This window comes from Pteropus alecto, unplaced genomic scaffold (genome assembly GCF_000325575.1).
Source record: "Pteropus alecto unplaced genomic scaffold, ASM32557v1 scaffold3, whole genome shotgun sequence".
NCBI classification, from domain to species: Eukaryota; Metazoa; Chordata; class Mammalia; order Chiroptera; family Pteropodidae; genus Pteropus; species Pteropus alecto.
In genome coordinates this window covers 14,029,759-14,053,021 of record NW_006442484.1, presented here as the reverse complement: position 1 = coordinate 14,053,021, position 23,263 = coordinate 14,029,759, and the positions used below count along the sequence as shown (strand labels likewise).

General features: G+C 36.2%; 1 protein-coding gene across 5 annotated transcripts in view; it reads left to right on the top strand.

The window, feature by feature from the left end:
- The first annotated feature begins 386 nt into the window (after positions 1-386).
- The window catches only part of MAP3K19 (mitogen-activated protein kinase kinase kinase 19), a 36,378-nt gene continuing 13,501 nt past the window's right edge, over positions 387-23,263 (top strand). For 3 of the 5 annotated variants that reach the window (XM_006921031.1, XM_006921032.1, XM_006921030.1), the window contains exons 1-6: positions 387-429; positions 2,592-2,704; positions 8,223-8,319; positions 13,185-13,263; positions 14,139-14,395; positions 19,321-19,364. In XM_006921031.1, the coding sequence (XP_006921093.1) occupies positions 408-429; positions 2,592-2,704; positions 8,223-8,319; positions 13,185-13,263; positions 14,139-14,395; positions 19,321-19,364 (612 nt within the window). In that variant the 5' untranslated portion in view covers positions 387-407. Of the gene's footprint in view, positions 430-2,591; positions 2,705-8,222; positions 8,320-13,184; positions 13,264-14,138; positions 14,396-19,320; positions 19,365-20,672; positions 23,115-23,263 lie in introns of all 5 variants that reach the window. The other 2 variants (XM_006921028.2, XM_006921029.1) reach the window with 2 other exon arrangements.

Sequence of the window (23,263 nt, the reverse complement as noted above, 5' to 3'; positions counted from 1 at the left end):
ACTTGATTTATGCATCCATCATTTAAAAATTATAAATTTTTGTCAAAAGTTGTAAAATATGAGAATATTTTTAGAATAGGAGTGGGAATAAGATACATAGCATATTCCTTTTATTTAAAAATATTGAAAAATTATTACTCCCTATCTCATACATTTTGAAGTCATAATTGTTATTCCCTAAGATAATTTTACTAAGATTATTTTACGTAAGATTATTTTACTTATTTGATGTCAATGTTTCTCCTCTTGTATTGGTTTTCTTTTTCAACAGATTTAACTAAATAATCTTTGGTGTTTTTTCTGTTCTTCCTAGAGATCCTAAACTCTGTGATTTTAGTGGAAAATCAGCAATACATTATGTGTCACAAATAGAGAGTTTTAAGAAACAGCAGTTATTGGACATTCTAATGAATTCTATGCCAAAACAAGGTAAATATTTCTATTACACTCAAAATTTCCCAACTTTAAGGGCCCTATGAGAAATCTTTCTTTTTCTACATGTATTTTATAGATCCATTTAAAGAAATCAAGCCAACAGCTATTTACTGAGCAGTGATTCTGTACAAAGTCCATGAGTAGGTGCTCTGAGGGATACAAAGAAGTCTAGGGCTTGGTCCAAACTTTCAAAAGTGTTCAGTATGGTCAGGGACACATCACATAAGTCCAAGGAGAAAGAGCTTATTGTGAACTCGAAAGAGGAAGAGGAACTTATAGTGGTTCTTGAATGCTGGATAAGCTACAGTAGGAAGACAATAAGAGAGAGGTTCGATATAGGTGGAAAGAAAGAGTCTGAGCAAAGACATAGAAACAGCCTCAGAGAAAGGCGTAATGAAAATAAGTGCCCCTGATCAACATGTGACTTTGTGAAAGCTGCTTGCTAGACTTTGTTGTTGAATTGGCTTTTCATTTGAAGCTTCTGGGCAGGGAACAAGGGTATACCTAATAAGACTTCGTGTAAGAGGCGAGACCCAGTCTGGTCCTTGAAAAGTGGGGATTTGATTGTGTACACCATGCAGTAGGTTACTCGAGGGCCAAATGGGAGACTAGAACCAAAAGTTCATGTCAGGGAAAAGGAATATAGATGATAGATGACAGATGATAAATGATAGATGATAGATGATAGATGATAGAGGAATAGATAGATAGAGAAACTGGGTCCATTGAAGACCCATTAAATGTAAAGCTGAAAGATATAATTTTTTTTTCAATAAAAGAGAATCACTAAAGAATTTTTAGCCAGAGAATGATGAAAGCCATGTTTTAGGAAAATTAATCTGTTCTTATTGTGGGGGATGGATTAGAAGGAAGAGACTCATGGCGAGGAGCTCTATTAAGAAAGTATAGCAGTGTCGTGTGTGGTAATAAGGACCAGGAAGAGTCCCTGGGCATGCTGTGGTAGTGAGTCTGAGAAGTACTGAGTATGGTGAGTTAAGTTAAGAGATATTGTGAAAGAAGAATTTAAAGAACTTAGTGATGTACAATTAATAGAGGAAAAACAGAGACAAAAGTTAAGAGTTGAGTCAAACAGAGTGTCAGCCCTGGGAATTGGAAAGTTGGAAATACAGTCAACGAAACTGAAGAACACTCTGGTTTGGTGGGGATGTTGAAGGCAATGAATTCTAAAACACTTTATTGATGAAACCCTGACATTTTCAAGTAACAATTTTCTGTACAACAGGGCTTGTGGGAAAGGATGGGTTGATACATTAGTTTGGGAGTTCTCTATACAGGGAGAGACCTGAGATTGGACAAGATCATTGAAGGTTTAATGATGGTGAGAAAATTTCAGGGGGGCTGAGCTGAGGAGGTGCTCTCATAGTTAGAGGGGCTGTGTGCATATAAGGTCTCAGGAGAGTGAGAGAGGGAGGAGTAGAATTGAAGAGAGTTGCAAGAAAGTGAAATCGAAATGACATCAAATTAGAAAAGAGGTTACAAAGCAGATGTGGTAAGGAAGTAAGAAGTTTCATTGGCAGACTAGAGGCAGAAGATCGATTGCAAAGAGTTACAGAGAAAAATATGGTGCAGAAATAGAGTCTGAATGTAGATTACTTGTTCAACTTTGTTTCAGTTATAAGATAAATGGAAAAGCCATCAGAAGAGGAAGAACTTTTTATCGAAGAGCTCGTGCTTGTTTGAAGAAATCAGGCTAGCAGAAGGGGGATGGATATGAGAACAATGTCCCTCAAGAACTAACTGGGAGTTCAGTTTGATATTCAGACTTTGTCATTTTAATGTAGTTTCAGTGATGGACAGGAAGTGAGCTCCGAGAGTAGCTGAGCATTTTTGTCTTTGTCAACTACAGAGTAAATGTAATTTCCAGTCCATTGTTAGGGATTTCACTTAACAACTATGCCTAACTTTAAAAACAAACAAACAAACAAACAAAAACCCATACATTCTGTGGACTCCTGTTGCCCTCACATCTCTACCTGTAAAAAATTATTGCCTGAAGCATCATCAGGATCCCAGAACACTATTTTGGGAAAATCTTTGACAAAATGAAACTGATTTTAGAACCTATAGCTAAATCTTCCTGTGAAATTGCTGGAGATGAGTCTTATCAAAACACATTATTATATTTCTTTTGGCAGAGAGACATACTGAATCATTGCTTGACATTTGTCATGATACAAACTCTTCTCCAACTGATATGACAGTTACTAAAAGCCAAAATATACTCTTGCAAAGCATCAGCAGCAGTGAGGTAAGATGTTCTTTTTAAAGAAACAAGCCAACAAAAAAAGAATAATCTACTCCATCTACTTCTTCATTTGTTTTGCTTGAATAATTTTTAACAAGTATATACTACGATTATATTTTAATGTAACCATAAAGTAATTTAAAACTCAATTAATAAGACAGTGTTCCTTGAGTTTAATCTCAGAGCAATAGCTAGTCAACTCTCAGTCTTATGCATTGTGTGTGTGTATCTAATACCACAAAATATCATTGTAGTTGAATCCATACTAAATAATAAAATGTGGCTTGTTTTTTGTATGTTAATATGGAAAAGGAGGTCATAAATCTGATCATGCCAAGTCCAACACAGGGTACCACAAAAGAGATGCCCCCTTTTGTCCTTGGTCATTACCTCCTGCCTATAATGAATAACTCCACAATAAGTCCCTCATAGTACAGTAACAGTACGAGTAACAAACATAATGATCCATAAAAAACTTTGGAATGATACACAAGATATACAACAAATTGGTAACATTGGTTGTCTATGGGGAGAAAATACTCATTTGTACTTTTCGACTTTTTGTAAAAATCAACATAGCCCAAACAGTTAAAGTATTACTACTCAATATTTTATTGATGAGAAAAATATGGCCACAAAATTGTTTATTTTTAAAAGTTAATGAAGGACGGACTATAATATTTATAAAAAAATAATGAGGAGTTTTAGAGATGGTGGAGTAAATACCTTTCAGCCCCTTTCTCCTTTCAAAAATCATCCCCAAAACAACAAAGAAAACCAAAAAGATTTTTTTTACCTTTTATTTTGAAATAATTATAGATTCACAAGAACTTGTACATTAAGGTCCTTTGTGCTCTTTACCAGCTTCCACCACTAGGAACCATTGTCATAACTATAGTACATTGTCAAAACTAAGAAATTGACATTGACACAATACAATTAACTAGACTATAGACCTTACTTGGATTTCGGTAGCTTTTGCATACATGCCTTTTTCTTTTTATTTTTTTTTCTCTTTGTGTGTTTGTATGTACAGTTCTATGACATTTTATTCTCTGAGTTACCACAATCAAGATACAGAACATTTTGTCACCACAAAAGAGTCCCTTCCTACTACCCTCTTTAGAGCCATACCCTCCCCTCTTTCCTAACCCTTGGCAACTACTGATCTATTGTTCTCCATCTTTACAATTTTTTCATTTTGAGAGCGTCATATAAATGGATAAACTTTTGAGACTGGCTTTTTCTACTTAATATAATGCTCTTGAGATAGATCCAAGTTGTTATGTGTATCAAGAGCTTCTTTGTAATACGAAGTAGTTAGCCATTCATTTGTTGAAAGACATTCGGGTTGTTTCCAGTTTGGGGCTATTACAAATAAAGCTACTATGAGCATTCATGTACAGATTTTTATGTGAAGATATGTTTTCATTTCTCTAGGATACATGCCCAGGAGTCCAATTACTAGGTCATATGATAAATGTATGTTTAACTTAAAAAAAAATTTTTTTTCCAGAGCAGTTCTACCATTTTATATTTCTACCAGCAATAAATGAGAGATCCAGTTTCTCTACACCCTTGCCAGCGTTTGGTACTGTTAAGATTTTTTATATTAACCAATCTGATAGGTGTGTGGTAGTATCTCATCGTGCTTTTAATTGGTAGTTTTTTAATGACTAATGCCAAACATTTTTTCATTGTTTATTTGCCATCAGCATTAGTCATCTGCTCAAGTCTTTTATCCATTTTCTAATTGGATTGTTTGTTTTCTTACTGTTGAGTTTAGAAAATTCTTTATATATTCTGAATATGTGAGTCACAAATATTTTCTCCTAATCAATAAGAAAAACTTAGTCATGTTATTTTTCACTCTTGATAGGTCTTTTACGGAACAGAAGTTTTTAATTTTGATGAAAACCAATTTATCCATTTTTTCTTTTTTGGGTCTTGATTTTTATGTTATGTCTAACAACACTTTTACTTAATTTGAGTCCTGGTTACATGAGTGTGTTCACTTTATAAAAATTCATGAATCTATAGATATGTGTACTTTTCTGAATGTATACTGCACTTAAATTAAAAGTGATGAAAAGGGTAGGGATATGCCTTCAAATAGCTGAGAAAGTAACGTAGTTTTCAACCTAAGATTCTATACCCAGAGAAGTATAAATCAAGTATTAGAGTTGGATAAAGACATTTTTCAGACACACAAACTCTAACATTTTATTTCTCATCTACTTTTTAAGGAAGCTACCATGTGCTTTATTAAATTAAGGGAATAGATAAAAATAGAGGGGAAAGTTGAATACGTGATTCAAGAAATCTAGGAGAAGGAGGAATTGTTAGTACAATGGAGAAGGCAAGTTCCAAGGCTTCAGCCATGTATCAATTCAGATAATTAGGAGGATGGATGGGATAATGGAGATTTCCAGAAAAGAAATAGAACTGATATATTATCTGATATATTTTACCAAGTGAAGAGACCACTGGAGTTGGAAGATTTAGGTGTGGAAAAACATAAGAAAATGAGTAAAACAAAATGATTAGAAATAAAAACAGGATTTTGTGCAGAAAAAAAAGTTGTACAAGAAAGTATAATCATACAACACAACTATTGTACTATTGGGGAGTACAATACATAATCATAATTTGAACTTTGACTATTGACCAAACAAAAAAAGAGGGTGGATTTATTGGGAGGATGAGGGCAGGGTATAAGAATATTGAATTGTCAACTACAGTGATAAACAGTCAATAAATCATGTTTCATTGTGATTCCTCAATAGATGGCACAATAAATATATTTTCTAGAGATATGGAAGAAAATGCCAAAAAAAATCATTAAAAGGCTGGATGCTTTTCCCCCTGAGGGAAGGGGTGGAAAAGGAAACTAATGACCTGTTTGTTATGTCTCTTACCATTATTTGACTTTTTGAAAATGTCAGGTTTGATAAAACTTAAAATTAAGTTTAAAAACCCACTATGGTATACCTATACTATATAAAACTATGTTGTGGTTAAATTTATGTATAGAGTGTGATACCATTTACATCAAAAAGAAAACCCCACAACAATGCCATTTGTTGTGAATGGTGTTACATAACGTAAGTAAATGCATAGGAATTGATGTAAAAGGACTCATCAAATGAACTGCTAACTGGCTGGGCTGGAAGGAGGAATGGTGGCATAGATTAGGGTGATGGTTAAAGGGTTATAAGAGCAATCATTTCCCTAGGCTAGAATGTAAACAAAATTTGGTAAAAATTAAAAGAATGAGATGGATTTGTTTGCACTGATTAAAAAAAAAAACAACAAACCTTAAAATACAGGATTGGTCAAATCAGGACTCCTGGGGCATGGGATGGGATGAGGGAGAATGAAAACTTTTATTTTTAATACCATTTGAATATTTTATTTTTGTGCATTTATAACTTTTCTAAACAGGTTATTCTGCTTCTTGCCAAAGTTGCTTTAATCCAGTTGTTCTCAACATGGGGTGATTTGCCCCCCAGGAGACATTTTACAATGTTTGGAGATATTTTTGATGTCACAGCTGGGGCAGAGGTGCTACTGGCATCTAGTGGGTAGAGGCCAGGGATATTGCTAAACATCTATAATACACAAGACAGGCCTCCAGAGCAAAGAACTATCCAGCTACAAATGTCAATAGTGCTGAGGCTGAGAAACCCTGCTATGTAGATTTTGTCACGAAGCAGTGAAGGTTGTATTGTTTTGGGTTACTAATATAACATGGTAATCAAAATAAAATACCTGGAGACCAATCTTTAAAGTGAATGTCATGAATTAGAAATTGATAAAACGCATATACTTTTAATTTTTTATGGTATATTTAAGCAACTTCCTTTCTGAATAGACCAAAAAAACTCTTTGTATTAATACATTTTTTGTGCAACTTTAAAATGTTTATTTTAAACTGTCACCCTATATTTTTCTTATTACAGTTGAAATAACTTTGAAATCATTTCTGAGCGAGAAATGGACTCTTTCACTTTTGAACTTGCCTTTTCTTCCCTAGTGCTTTCTCTGGGGTTTAAATTGCAAAACCCAAGGTCATCCTTCATTCTCTTTGAATGAAAGCTTGCTTTCCTCTTTGGTTGTCTGAAATGGGTTTTCATAGTTGACAAACATAAGCAGCTGCCTTGCTTATGCGTTAAATTCTCCCAATCTTTTTTCGTCTAAGAAAAATCTTTTCAAATTTAATTATGTATGATTTCCATACCTATTTTCTCCTTTGTGTGTTTAGGACTCTATTGTTTGCAGATGAGAATGCTATATTCTATTTGTAGTCTATTGTCACCTCTCACATTATTGTCAATGGTCTATGAAATCCATTTATGTTTGGTATGTGCTATTCTAATGTTTCCTCTCTTTCACTCACAACTGTCATTATTTCAATTCTCTTCCTTGTGGCATCCAAGCACCTCTTAAAGTCTTTCGTATTTAGCATTCTAAAGGAAATTAGAAACTTCTGACTTGTTTCTGTTTTAGAGTCTTCATTTCCATGACAACCAGTTTATTATTGCCTGTAATAATTAAAATAAACAAAGTAAAAAAGAAAAGATTACCATTCTCTCTGTCAAATAATGAATGAAATATCAGAGGTTTTATGATCAAGACTGCCTGCCTGTCTGAACCTCCAGGCGACATACCTCTGCATTTAGTGTAAAGACTTTTTATCTAACAGTCTCCTTAAATGGGTGGCCACCCATACAGGGCAGCCAGAGAGCTAATTGTAATGTCCAGATTGTGATGGGATATTGTAACTACTACTTGCATCTACCACTGTTCTAGACATTAAAAAGAGCCACATCTAATGCAACAAATTCTAATGAAGGGAACTACCAACAACAATGAATTCTAATAAGAAAAAGATATGTACTTTTGGGAGTTTGGAGTACTTTTTGTAAACCAAGTTAGTTTTCAACCATGTTTTTCAGCATAATAGTTATTTTCCAGAGGGTAAAAGGAAGTTTGAGAGTTTGCACACCATGGTTAGATCAGAAAGCTGGCAGAGTGAAACTTTATAATCAGCTTTGCTGCCTCCTTTCAGTCTCGGGTTCTATCTGTAGCTTCCATATAGGGCAGGGATTTCCACCCTCACCATCTGTAAATGATGCTCCAGGGAGGCATATGGAAAAAATCATGTTCCTTTGGGGTTTGTTCACTGTGACTGTGGCCAAATGATTCTTTCCAGTTATCCACCCAGATGAAATTTGTAGCAGCTTAGCAGCCTGGACGCTGACATGATAAAGTATAAAATGTTGAATTTCTATGTGATTTCAGCTTTGATCTTCGTTTATGATTATGCAATTAATTGCGTCTATGTCTGTGTGAGCCTGGTGCTCTGGGGGCAGATACTTTCCCATTATTTCAGTCCTAAATACTTTATGCAATTTAAAAGGAATCCACAGTGTGAAACTTTAGCCTGGAAAAATCAGCGTTTGCTCTACCAACAAAATAGGACATTGAATAACTGAGTTCCTGTTTTATGATATTTCAGGAGTTGGACCAAGATGATGACTGCAGTCATTCTATATTGGTTAGTGAAGGAGGAGATCCAACTGGTGATGGACGAGATTGGCAAACGAGGACAGAAGGTATTTTGGCTTCTGTCCTTGAAGCGTTTACAAAGATAGCAATGATTATTTGGATTTCCCCCCTAATTTCAGAAGTGCTCATTACAGAGCTTTGAAAACACAGAAAAGCACAAAGGAAATGAGGAACCACTTACAATCCTATCCTTTGGTCCATATCTGAATCAGTGAGTCTTATCAGCTTTCCCTGAAAAAACGGGCATCCCTCTGCTGTCTCCTCCCTACTCCAGCTCAGCCAGCCATTCTCTGCCAGTTTCCTTTTCTTTTAGTAATATCCCCACCTCTACCCACCACTTTTCCTTTCTGAATCTTCCCTCAGCAACAGGGATCAGATTCCTTTCAGAACCAAGCATTTGGTATCAGCTGCTATCCCAGAGCTCCTCCCCTGAGGGAAGATTGGGGACTGAACAAGGCATTAAAGCTCCAAGTTTCAGTCTTTTATTCTATGAGGCCATCAGTCTGCAACTTTCCAGAGCAATACACATTCTGAATAGGTTGTCCTGGCATATCCATGTGTCCTTGCTTTAACAGACCACAAGGTATTTGCAGATTCTCACTTCAGAAAACAGTCACCTCAGTGATGACATTTTTCTATCACCTATTTGCCTATAACCTTCTCACATTAAATATTTATTCAAATTGCTGCAATTTCTCCCTGGCAATTTACTGACTTCCATTGCTAACACCTCAGGGAAGGTGCCCTCTTGGATTTCTTTCTTCTCTAATCTTTGTGAACCTCCCTGAACACAGCTGTGCTTGCTAATCTAGCTACCGTCTCCTTCGGCCTGTTGTGCGATGCTGCCCTCTCCTGGGGGGCCTCCTGTCTTTCTCAGTCTCACTCGACATCTTTCCCCAGGTTGAGGGCGGAGAATAATTTAGTTAACGTTTGAAATTATTAGCACCATGAGCCCTGAAAGACCTAATCGTAATAAACAAATCCTGGTCCCCTTTCAAGCGGTCCTTGTGGTCTGTCTTTGACATTCAAAGATTTCAAAGCTGAGTTCTCAGATGCCCACTTGTGTCCCAAGCACCTTTCAAAAGGTTAAACCATTCATTTACTCAGCTCAATTTGAAGATGACTTGCCATTTAAGGGGCTAGTAATTCTTTTTAAAATCAACTTGCAATATTTTAGGTTTTCATATAGAAGATTTAACACTTACGCAGCGTCTCTACTAAGCTCTTGCAGTTTTGAGCTTTAATAACGGGTTACAAATTCGAAAGAAACAATTGTTTCTAAATTTTCTTCTCATAGTCAATACTTCAGTTGAACTAGTACTCTTTTCAGTTACAATGCCTGAAGTAAAAATGTTTTTGGCATTATTGTGCATTGTATTCATCTTAAATATCAATATATTTTTTAAATCCCATTTACCTGTTGTTTCTAAAATATTCTAAGTGGTTAACATTTAAAGTGTTTGCACACTCTATGAAGACCTTATGCATATACCGTATGACTATTTATTCTGTTGTGCATATACACATTTAATTATTTAGTTTATATCTGTTTGTCCATTGCAGTATCCTATTTAAAAGGGAGAATCACTAATTACACACACACACATACACACTCACTCAACTCCATGTTCAGATCACTCTCATAGACTTTAACAACCAAATATTCCTGCAGTATGCATTTGCTTTATCATAGGCTTTTATAGATAGTAATGTGTAAAATACAATTTATGGACTCCAAAAAAAAAATCCTTCATCTTTTTCCTTAATATAAAAATCTTTTTGCATTCCTCAATCAGCTATTTTCTCAGAACGTATATAACAGATATAAACTTTGTAGACTAGAAATTGAGCATGTAAAATTCCTCTTTTCATGAGTGAGTAAGAATCTATTTCCTGAAGTTACTGGGCTTCAATTTTTTTTTTTTTACTATATTGTATATCCATCAATATTTTTAGTTGCAGATAACAGAACCTACTCAATTTGGGTTAAAAGGAAGTTTTAAAAGACATTAGAAAGTTCATAGACCATTGAAAAGTCAAAGAAGAACAGAATATAGTTTGAATTGTCAGAAAGAATTCCCGTAACTACATCTCGAAACTGGTTGCTACTGACTCCCAAATCATACTGCCTCTGCCACAAATAGGGAACTGGTTCCACATCAACCTTAGAACCTCCTCCCTATGTGGACACCCACGCCAGCAAAAAGGAAGCCTGCACCTTATCATTTTTCATGTAACTCAGATGACTCCATCTCCCAAATTAGCTTTCTGAACTCTAATGGCAAAGGAGGCTGGAAAATGTAGCTTTTTAAAATTCTGTGTTGAGATTTAGGATTTGAGAAATTATCAAAACGTGGAGAGGTTATCAAAATATTTTGAACCTCTATGCCCATCATTTTAAACAGAACAAGCAAAAAACATAGTAAAGTAAGAATTTTCTGGCAAAAATAATTTTTTCTTGTTGAATGAATTAGACTGGGCCAATTTTAAATTTTCATTTAAATAATAACATTACAAATTAACTATCATTTTAAATTTTTTATGGTCATTTTCACTTCTATGAAGAAATTATGTTTCTGCCTATGTTTAAATGTTGCCTTTTAGCTTCTCTCTACTATAACATCTTCTAGTGGGGTTAATTTACGCCTTACGTGGAAACATGCACTCAGATACGAGCAAATGTTTTATTTTTACATGTGACTATGCATCATCTTTTCTGGCTCACTGGGTAGGTTTCAGAGGCTCCCACGACCTCTCATATTACTCACAGTATTCAAGAGACAAAACAGAGAACACATTTGTATGTTCTGAGCAGATTTCAGAATCAGCACATTTTATAATTTTTTCCCCCACTTAGGGCCCACAATTAGAATGCGCCCATTAACTTTTAACAATTTCTAAAAAGGCAAGTGTTATTTCTACTTGCTTATTGTATCTTTGTTCCTTGATGTGAAAAAGAAATCAACCAATTAACAAACTTTGAACACATACATTTGCTTAAACACATTCTGGGTTTATTAATGTTCAATAGTTGTAAAAGTACTGTCATTCTTAAGAATGTATTCTCATGAATACACTCTGCACAGTTTTCTAACTTCCATAGTGAAGTACTAACTGAACCTCACCTTTGTACTAGAACATTGTTTTCACTGACAGTTTAGTTATTAGGAATGTACGCTGTATGTTTTTCTTACTCTAACATGTCAGCTAGATTTTTGCATTCCAGAATGATTATTCAAATTTTATGAAAGACATCCATCTTCCTTTCCAGTACAAGAGTGGCCCTGAGCATGTCATACAACCTCATGGGTATCAGTTTCGTCTCTAAAATGCAGGGCTTTGATCAAATGATCTCTAAATTCCTTCCAGCTCTGTACAGTAATTCCAAGTCTCTCATTTTATGCTACATAAATAGTGTGGTGATAGGATCTTTGAAAAGTTTTTAAAAATCGACTATTTCAAAGAAACTTTATTTTTAGTGATGCATTCTTTGCTATCGTATAGAATTAGAGAATGTGCAATTAAGTAAGTTGTCTTATTTGAGAAACATCAAGAAGACCAAAGCTAGATACGTTTTTGTGGTACCACAAATACAATATTGGATGAAAAAGATAGTAAATACCATTACTATTTCCCCACTTAGGAAACAGAAGTTTTCTTTTTGGAAATATTTACTTTTTTTAATGCATTAGTCTCATAAATAACACAGACATAAAAATTGAACAATAACAATGCTTTCATTATGGTGATTACCGTATATTTGACAAAATAGCTAAAGTCCTTTAAAAAAATAAAAGCCTTACTTGCGATAATGCTGCTGATAATATCTATGGAGTAATTTTCCCAGGGTCACTCAGAAGTGGCAGAGGAGGGATGTAGACTCAAATCTGTCTGATTTGCACCCCAGTGTTATCTTCTCTGCTATTCTTTTTCCCTAGCATTCAATCAGTGGAGGTGATTACAACTATGGCTGGCTCTTCCAGGAACACGCAGACTAAATAAATAGCTGACAAATAAATGGAGAGGACTGAATACTGGAACAAGCACTGCGTCCTCCTAGAAGGATACTCCTCTATGTTCCCACATCACCATTCTCACACTTCTATCACAATGCTTACCTCACCATAGAGATTTATCATCACTACTAGGGCCACAGCTGCACCTTGTTTATTTCTATATCTTCAGCACAAAGTGTTGGGCTTGGCACATACACTTAATAAAAGCCTGTTGAGTGGAAAAAATGAATAGAAGAACAAACTTTAAAGTACAGGCCATTTTGGCATGGTTTATAGTTTTTTTAGGGATATTTGTTTAACATGGTATATTGTGCACAAGCATCTATTCTTCAAGTTGGGACTTTCTGTCTTAAGGGTTATACTGGGAATCATTCCATGGAATCAGACAAGAGATGAGCAAAATTACAAATACAAGCAAGCTCTCATGGGAAATCATGTTATCTCATTTAATTCTCACAGCAGTCCTGTGAAGTAGGTGCCATCAGTTATACTTTACAGAAGGCAGTCTTGTTTTTTTTTCCATTCTAGGGACAGCACTTCTCACCATAAAACTTTATTTTACGTCTGGAAAATTTTGTTATACATTTTGTTTGTTCTTTAATAAAGCATTTCTTTGAGATCTATCATATGCAGAACAGGAAAGACACAAAGATTGCTAAACCTTAGTTCCTGGTTAATTCTATTCAGTAATTATTAAGAATGCATTAGCCAAATAACCAAAAAAAAAAAAAAATACTTCTCTTGGTTACCACTAGAATTCATTACTTTTTTTTTTTTACTTTTCTCTAAGAATGCATTAGCCAAATAACCAAAAAAAAAAAAAAAAATACTTCTCTTGGTTACCACTAGAATTCATTACTTTTTTTTCTTTCTACTATTGTCATCCATTTCTATAGGTGTCGAGATCATTGTTACTTTCCCAAGAGATGTTCGTCACTCCCAACAAATGAGCCAAGAAGATTTAAAAGAAAATGAGTAAGGAAGTGTTAGATTGAAATTTAAGTATGAAATGACACTTGTGTGGTAACCTACATTTTCCATAAATCAACCCCAAAGAAAACATCTGAAAGCAAAGGTCAAAATAAATATTATTGTGGCAGTGCCGGATAATTATTTTAGGCTTGGTGGGCCATATGGTTTCTGTTGCAATGATTCAGCTCTGCAATTGTATCTAGAATACAGCCATAGACTATTTGAAAACAAATGGATGTGGCTGTGATTCAATGAAACTACAAAAGGAGGCCATAGTTTTCTTCCCCTGCATCAGTGCTACTTAAAGTGTGGTTCTGAGATCCTTCCATCACCAGTCCATGATGAAGTCAGTATAAACTTGAAATTTTAAACATTTAAAAAATTGTATAGCAATTGATGAAGTGGTTTTATGGTCATGGATCTGATAGTGAAAAAATTGGGGCTTATATTTGTTTTTGATTTTCATAGTAAATCACTTTTATTACATTTTACAAAAGTATCAGTCCACAATGGTCTGGAAAATTTTCAAACTGGTCTTCACCAAAGATAGCTTGAGAAGCACTGGGCTGGTTAATGCCTTTGGAGAAGTAAGAGGGCACATCCCCTATGCCTGTCCTTTGCCCCTCTGACTTCTCTGCCCAAGGGAACAGAGACTGGGGAAACTAAAATGTACAAAGCAGAGGGTAGACAAGTCAGGGAGTGAGTGGGGGAGCGGGGTGAAGAGGGCTTGTCCTTTCAGGAATACAGCCATCCTACTCAGCAGCACCATTGGAAATAGTTCTTCATATTTTCTAGTGATGTCAAGCTGGACTGAGCACTGGGGATCCAGAAGACATGGGGAACGAATTTTAAACCAAATCATTTCCTCCCCCTTTTAGTCAGATAACCTCAGTGCATCAAGAATGGGCACAAGCACATTCTGTTTCTCTTCCAAATGAAACTGAGATGATGGACTTCAAGACAAAGATGTCAACCACGCAGACTTTGCTTCTGAAAGAGAAAAGTTCCAAGGAGCTCTGTGATGAGAACTTGGGCATTTTGTTGCCAAGACCTTGCTTGGAACCAAACATCTCCAAATCTGTAGCTAGAGAAAATGTCTCTCACTTTCCGAAGGGCCAGCAAAGAAAATCTGAAGGTGAGTCCATTTAATCACACAGCGATTTCTTTATTTTTCTTTCAGCAAATGTTTATCTTCTTCTTGAGTGTTTGAAAATCTTTACTGTGAACTCGTATTCGGTTGATGTTTATTTGTGGGCATCTTTGAGGCCCACACTGAGGATGCTTTCCTCCAGGATTTGAGTTTACCTCTCTATCCAACCCAAGACTTAGTTACCAGATAGCAGTCCTGATGTCAGCATTTTCCCTTAGGGCAATGCTATCTTTTATATTTGCTTACCACTGTCCCAAGCTAATCAGCTTGAACAATGCAGGGACAAACATGTAGTCCAAAAAGATGTATATCTTGACTTATTGCAATGAGCGAGATTGCACAGCAGGGGAACTGTGAGGCATCTCACCAAACAAGGGAAAAAACTAAAATTATTATTATAAAATTTGGGGGGATGGGTAGAGAGATTAAATGAAGTAGAGAAATGGGTAGAGAAATTTAAATGAAGTAATGTTTTTTCTTTAATTGAGGTAAAAGGTACATCACTTAAAATTTACTATTTTAACTATTTTTAAGTGTACAATTTAATGGCATTAAGTACATTTACATTGTTGTGCAACTATCACCAGTATCTATTCCCAGAACTTTTTCGTCTTGCAAAACTGAAGCTCTATACCCATTGAACTATAATTCCCATTCTTCTCTTCCTTGTAACCTGGTGGCCACCATTCTACTTTCTGTCTCTATGAATTTGACTATTCTAGGTACTTCATACACATGAAGTCATATAATATTTGTCCTTTTGTGCCTGGCTTATTTCAGTTGTCATAATATTGAAGCGATGTTTTGATAGGCTGTAGGTAAGGGTGTTAATATCAGGTCTGGACTGTGAAGTAGATAGACCCAGAGTCTTGTTCCTTGAAATCAAACAAGTTAGCTCCAACTCTCAGCAGTCTCGCTTCAGCCTCTTTCTCACCACCCTTCCTCAGCAGTACAATAAACATTAGTGCTACTGAACGGCTTCCATTCCCAGAACAAATACTAAAATATTTGCACATACTCTCTTTTTCTGCTGGAACATTATGCCATCCTTGGGTGTCACCTGAGATACAACTTCCTCTGGAAAATCTTCCTGAACTTCTCAAAGACTGGATGAGTCACCATTCCTTTGGACTCCCATAGAATCCTGACCTTATCTGCACCATAACACTCATGGGGTTGAATTGTCACTATTTGTTTGTGTGTCTGTCTTTACCAGGTTACAAAGACAAAAACCATCACACCTCCAAGCACCTACCACCAGGTCTGGCACCTAACTTTAAAAAATTATATATTGAATTAATAATAACAACAATAATCATTTATTTAGTGTCTATTATTGCAAGGCACAAATATCCACTGATATAGATCATATTAGCATACTTGTTTTAGAAATGAAGAAACTGAGGCCTAAGAAGGTTAAATTAAGTGTGTGCCCAGGTCACATAGCTTGTGAATTACAGAGGCCGGGTTCAAGCCTGGACCACTTATTCCTGAAGCCAGTGTGCTTAAGCAACATCACATCATCTGTATTCAGAGTTCATACCTTCCATCTGAGTTCCACTTTATCTATGAGGGAAAGAAAGGATAAACATAGTCAGTCTTATAGATGGTTAAGAGAAAAGAAGGAGAAGTTGGTGCAGGTACCAACTGGAGGGAATATGGATGGAGAAACTGAGTTGGACATGTTGGAAACATTCTCTTCTTCCAGCCCAACCACAGAGAGAATCTTGAAGATATAAGAAAAATAACTATGTACACCTAGACAAGAATAAACTTGGTTGAGTCAGTTTCCTGTAATAGGAGCTGCTCCGTAGGTGCTTTGATTTTGTCTGAAAATGTCCAGGCTAGTGTTTGCCCCTCCCCTTTTCTTATTTACCTAAATGTAGTTTTTAAAAATTAGATAATATATGTCGATTGAAAAATGACAGAAAAGACAGATGAGCAAATATAAAAAATAGAAAATAAAAAGTATAAATAGTATTCCAAGACCACTTCTAGAATATACTGTCATATTTCTAAATAACATATTTATAATGATATTGTTTGATTGTTAGATTTAGACCTTATCCATTAGGATTCAACACTCTTACATTACTCTCTTTACACACAAGCAATCCCCAAGCTTCTCAATGTGTCAGTAAGCCTTTTCACTCAACCTTCTTATTTTTACTCCAGAACTCCATTTCTGCTCTCAGCTATTTCTAGCTCCTTAGCATCTTTGTTTCAAGCTCTCCAGAGAGTAAACTTCCAGCCATTTGCCAGGAACGGAGAAGAGCAGCTCCTGACCAGTGGGGCAGGGCAGGGAATCTGGAGCCTACTCCTTACATAGATTTACAAGCGACCCCTTGTGTTCAACCTCACCTGCAACCCCACCTTCAGTGGTACTTGATATCTTCAATTCTTGCCCTTTTCTAAAGTTCTTATTTCTTGTTGGGTTCTCTCCCCTGCAGGTAGTGAGCAGAATAGGGAAAGCTGACAACTAATCAATTATTATTCACCCATACAGTTATCACTGTCCAAAATTTTGTTGGCATTGCTCATCTGCAGTTTTATCCTCTGGGTTTTTGTTGTTCTTATTTACATCTATTAAATTCCTTTACTGTCATTTTAGTGAAATTTGTGACAAGAGTGGAGAAAAGCTTGTACATTCAATCTTTTAACTGGAATGCTATATACATTTTAAAAGGCTTTCAACATATATTGCCAAATTATCTACCAGAGAGATTTTACATCTGCTATCTCACTGCGAATGTTTAAGAGTGACTTTCTAGCTCACATCATTCCTTACCAACACTGAATACTATTTGTCCAAATATTTATAATAATACCTGAAAGTTTTTGTTTTTAACTCAGGAGGTTATACATGTACATTCAAGTAGAAATTATATTCAGTGGTATTTCTGGTATTAACTTGTAGTATCTTTTCAACAAGAAATCTTAACCTCTGGAATATGATCTTTAGGAAGGCAAGGATTTTGTTTTTGTTCACAACTGTATTTCCATCTTCTGAGACAGTGTTGGCCACTCCGTAGGCACTTAATAAATATTCATCGAATAAATGCCAAAGAATTGGGGGGAGGTGCCTTGGCCAGCTATAGCTAAGGGGAATGCCTGTGCCCCTCCAGCTGGGATCCTTACGTGACCATTTTTCACTTAAGAATGGCCTCTTTACCTGTGTTACATCTTAAAGAAGTCTGTTTCTAAGTGAAATTTCAAAATGGCAGCTTGTGGCTAATATGGACCCACAAACATGTTTTGTTGGGCCTTCGAAGCATTAAAAGCAGGGGGCGGGAAGGAGATTTCACATAAAATCTCCAGCTTTCTGGCTTCTCTTGACAATTGGGAGATCTTGCAGTGACAGATTACCCATCTGGAATGGGCAACATAGTTAGAACTTGGTAATGTATGTCCCTTTAGTTGGGGCACATGATTTCAGTTTACCACTATCTTCACCTGTTCTCCTTCATCTATTTATGCAACCTGCTTTGACCCTGAACTCATTGACACTTTTGGCTTCAGTTTGAAGCTGTAGCAGTGACTGGAGTTTTAGGGACCATTCTGACTTTTGGGTAAGAAGACGACAACTAGGTTTTACATTACCTAGTAAATCTCATCTTCCCCTCCCCCATACCTCCCTTCAGAATTTATGATCTATTCCATGTTTGAGTTCAAATCACTGTTGGGAGATAATTATACATGAAGATTTTCAGATTTCTGCACAGTCCAGGCTTTCTGAGCAAAGAAGCACTAAGAAACTGGGTTAGAAGATGATTGAATGATAAACATGTCTTAGAAATTAGAGGTAGTGTATTCCTCCAGAGAGATTCAGAGGCTTATTTCCCCAGGAATGGTTTGCTTACTTTATAGGGTAATAAAACCCAGAGACACATTTCCCCTCTCTCCTGGATACATTTGCTTCCATGTCACAGTAAAGGGCTCTCTTTCTCAAGAGGAAAACATGGGTTGATATGCCAAACACCATATATAAGCTCTGAGTCTCATAATTTCAAGGTTCATTCCTATGGTGCAACCCTACTGTATGTGAAGGTAAATATCTTGGCTTTCAGTGCACTGCCCTGTGTGGAACTGGGGTGTGGGGAACTAGTGCTATGATGTCTCATGAATAATAGATGCTCTGTTCTCTGATCCAGAGATCTTGTGTTTCCTGCCGGAATATAAATATAAATGTAATATAAATATATAAATCTATATCTACATATATAAAACATACATGTATATGAGAAACAACATTATATATAACACAACAATCTCTTTAGTGGAAGTAGCCTAAAGACTTGTGTAATCGTACCGTAATACCTACCTCCATATGCATTACACCTGGAGTAACTCTTAATTTTGACTTTTTCAAACCTCAGCACTAAGATAACTCCATCCTCAAACTCTGGCGTAAGGCTGCTGTGTTTACTCTACTACCAAGAATATCTCATTTTAGTCATTCCCTGTGGCTAAAACCATAGGGAACCTATGGATTAAAGGTTGGAAACTACCAGCAGGTCTTTCACTCTACATATTTTCTCCTTTTCACACTACATACTCTTCCCCTTTCTCACTGTATGTCCATATCAAAGGAAATGGGTTAACAAAGTCTTTTCAATTATAACTCACATGAACTAAAGAATGATATATAAACTGAATTCCCTGAACACTCAGGGTCCCTCTCACTGTCCCTATCAGTGCCTCTACTCTGTCTCTCTCATTGTCCCTCTCAGTCCTTCTCTTAGTATTCTTTACTCTGTCCTTTTCACTGTCAATCTCACTGTCCCTCTCACTCTCTGCCTCTGAGAGGAGACCATACTCTGTCTGTAGAATGTTATCTCTTTTCTAATAAATTTTCCTTTTGACTCTAAAAGAAAAGAATATCTAATTTTTATTTTTTTTTCTTATTATAGAGTTTTCTACCACTGATAAGAAGTACGGTTGCCGAAGAATTGAGGTAAGATTAGGTTTAGTGTTATTGACTTAAGAATTAACACCAGAGGATTTGTATTGTTAAAGACAAACTCTATCACAGAACTTAGAAATGAAATCCTCAGCCATTATATCTTGGAAAAACAACTTACATATAGTTTATAGAGTAGCAAATAATTTCTGGAGAAATTATACCTTGCCATGTACACTTCTTCTCTGAGGTATTTCTTGTTCTCTACATAATGAGAGGAGTAGATCTCTTAGACATATTTTAATTTGCCCTCTTATAACATATCTAGAAATTAGGTCATTTTTTTTCCCAGTGGCAGAAAGACTTTCCTAGTTGTCTAATTTATAAGTAAAGCATTTAGAGGGATTTTTGCAATCCTCTCAACTTTCCAATTCTTCTGCATCCAGGAGCCTTTGAGAAAATGCATAGGTACTGCTTAGTGTTGTAAAGAGGAGTTAACTGGCCTAAAAAAATTAAGAAAAACAAAAGGCTGCTATTAGGGAGATGTTTTAGCTCTGAGAGAACCCGTCTTTATCCCCTGTTGCTTTTGAGGAATGGAAGAAAATCATTCAGGCAATAAAACTGTGGGGAGAGGGAGGTTAGAACTGCATCTCACCTGATTTTAATGCTTAACTTTCTAGTGTCAGGTTCCTTTTCTTTTCCTTTCTTCTTACACACAGGTGGCAATAGAATGAAAATGAAACAGAGCTCTTAATTACCACTCAAGATCCAGCCCATAAATATTCTGATCCAATTAGGTATTAAATCTGTATACCCAGGAAAAGGCCTCAGTGAAAAGAAGGATAAAGTTAAAGGGTTTATAGTTTAATGACCAGAAAGCTGAATATTATATGTTGGGTTACATTGACCTCTAGAGGTTGATAATAAAAAGTAGCTTAGTTTGAAAATAGTTGGAGGGCAAAGGAGAATTTAAAACCATCAGTGTATAAATGTGTTCTAAGTGGGAATTTTAAAGGTCTTAGATCAACTCTATGGAATGTAAAAAGAAAAGAGAGAAAAATAATGTCTCATCCTAAATTTTTAAATTTTACGTTATAGAGCCTTTCTTTTAAATATATAACCATGCATCTTTATATCTATGATAATCTTGGTTTTTAAAAGTATTGTTTTACTTTGGTTCTAAAGAAAAACTGGGAATGAGCTTTTAGCTTTTACAATTGCGATCTTCAGGATATCTTTGTATTTCCTAAGTACAAGGCCTTCCTAAAGAGAATCTTAGAATCTCTTTAGATTGCTTTAAAACAGTTAAGGTGAAATGCCTATATATTTCTGTATTCATTAGCTTTTTCTCTTTCCTTTTAGTTCCCTCTGCCACCATTGTCATTCTTGCCCAAGAGACCAGGTCTCCTTACTATCCCTCAAAATCACAAGGATCAAAAAGAGAGAGAAGGAAAGATTCCAAGCCTCATATCCTTTGTGCCTAAGCTCTCAGAGCCTGTTAGTCGATCTGATGAGTTTAGACCGTCAAACAAGCAACAGGAAGCCCCGTTTAAGGTGTTCGTGGATCAGACTCTCAGGTCTCCTGATAACTCTATTTGGTCCAGAAACATGTGCTCTTTTTGGAGGGCTAACCATCACAGACAATACCTGGAGGTGGAGGAGAATGAGAAATCTAAGGTAACAGAAAGATGTGACAAAAGTCAAATCTCTCACTTTGAAAAGGGGCAGTCTTTGTTGTCCTTTAAAAATTTTAAGGAAAGAAATGTTCCTACAGATAGAGAAGTGGATATTGACTGCCATGATAGTGAAATGAAAAAAGCAGAAGAGAACTCTCAATATCTTTCATCAGGTAAGAAAGAGGGTTCTGTAGCCAGAAGTTATGAACAAAATTCAGAAGTTGGATGTACCATACAAATCAAGTTCCAAGAAGACCAGCATTCAGAAATAACTCTAAACCAGGATAAAGAGACTAGAAATGATAAAGCTGATTCAAAAAGTGCTTCAGTACATAAAGGTGAAGTAACTGAGCCAAACCACACTTTAGAAGAGTTTACTGTATTTAACAATTTGTCCCATGTAGTCCCTGATGGCCCCATTGAAAAAATCCCAGAAGGCCACAGTAGCATGGAGACAAACATAAAAATATCAATAGCAGAGGCAACCAAACCAGAAATAAATGGGATGGTGCCTCTTATCCACATCACTTTCCCTGGAGATGGAACTCCTAAGGAACCAGCAATGGCCAAACCAAGCCTCCAAAAAAGAAAAGGCACCCTTCACAATAACAACAGCTTCAACATACTTGCACACCAAGACAATGACAGGCATAAGGTGAAAACCCATAGAAATAAGTTGGATCTAAAAACCAAGAACAGTAACGGGACACCTCAGAATTTCATGATTTCCATTGAAAGTTCCGTTAAGCCTACCATGCATAAAACCAGCATAAAAACTCAAATTTTCCCTGCTTTGGGTCTTGTTGACCCCAGACCTCAGCAATCACCAAAGTTTCAAAGGAGAATGCCACAGACGGAAAAGAAACAATCAGCTTACCGGGCTCTGAACCCTAAAAAACAGTCATTTCCTTGCATCTGTAAAAATACAGGAATAAAAAAGTCTTCAGTTTCTCTCCCTGTTCAGTCAACAGAGCCAAGACTAAATTACCTAGATCTTAAGTATAGTGACATGTTCAAAGAAATCAATTCAACTGCTAACGGACCTGGAATCTATGAAATGTTTGGGACCCCTGTTTATTGTAACATGCGAGAGGCTGAACAGCGTGAAAACAAATATTATCGAGAGATATGCTCAGCTCCATCAGGCAGATGTATCACCAATAAATGCCGGTCTTCACACAATGAGAGGAGCAGCAACAGCAGAACAAGACTTTCTCAGAAAAGACCACATGCTAAACCCCCAAAGGCTTTGCTTGGAATTAAACAAAAGCACAAAAGTTTAATTTCTAAAGAAAGAGTTTGTAAGGTTGTAGGTAGCAACGTACAAGACATTGAAAATGGTGGTGGTGTTTCAGAACCTGAGTGGCAGATAACGTTTTCAGGAAATGACTTTCTATCTTCTGAAGATGAAGTTCAGCCCATTAACTTCGCTCAGATTCATGAGCAGTCCACTGAGCAGAACGAATCCCTTCCTGTGTCAGATTTGTCCATTGTTGAAGAAGTCTCTATGGAAGAATCCGCTGATGAAGGAGACATTTCTAATAATCAGATACTTGCCACGAGCCTCAGAGATCTGCATAAACTTGAAGACGAACATCACCAGATGCACCTTTCAGAAAACAGCTGGGCAGTGCCCAGTGAGAAGAGTTCCAACAAGCATGTACTACAAGAAAAGCAGAATACAGCATCTCTTGGTAAAATAAATGCCAAACAAATTTTAACTAATGATGTAGAGTTTGATAGTGTTTCAGATAAGTCTAAAACAGTTATGAGCTTCTCTTTCCAAGAAAAACAAAGAAGTGAATCTTCCCAAGTATATCAACATTGGGCACATTCTTTGGATCAGGATAGTTTAGCTAATAAGTCAATTACACATCAAACGTTTGGAAAAACTTTAAGTGATGCAAATTCAATTTCCCAAGAAATTCTAGACTCTATAAAGAATGAAGAATTGACAGATGAACTATTAGGGTGTCTAGCTGCAGAACTATTAGCTCTTGATGAGAAAGATAACAACTCTTGCCAGATAATGGTAAATGAAACAGATCCTGAAAACCTAAATCTTGTCTTCGGTAGAAAAGGAAATACCATGCAAGAATTTGGGGGAGAAACAAATGTCGAAATACAGGTTGGTATAATTAGAATCAGTGATTCACTGGGGTGGGAAGGATCTCGGAGACAATCTGGTCTAACCCCTTATTTTCATATGAGGAATCGGAAACCATAAACAATTAAATAATTTCATCCAGGTCCCATTGTTTGCTTGTAAGTTTGGAA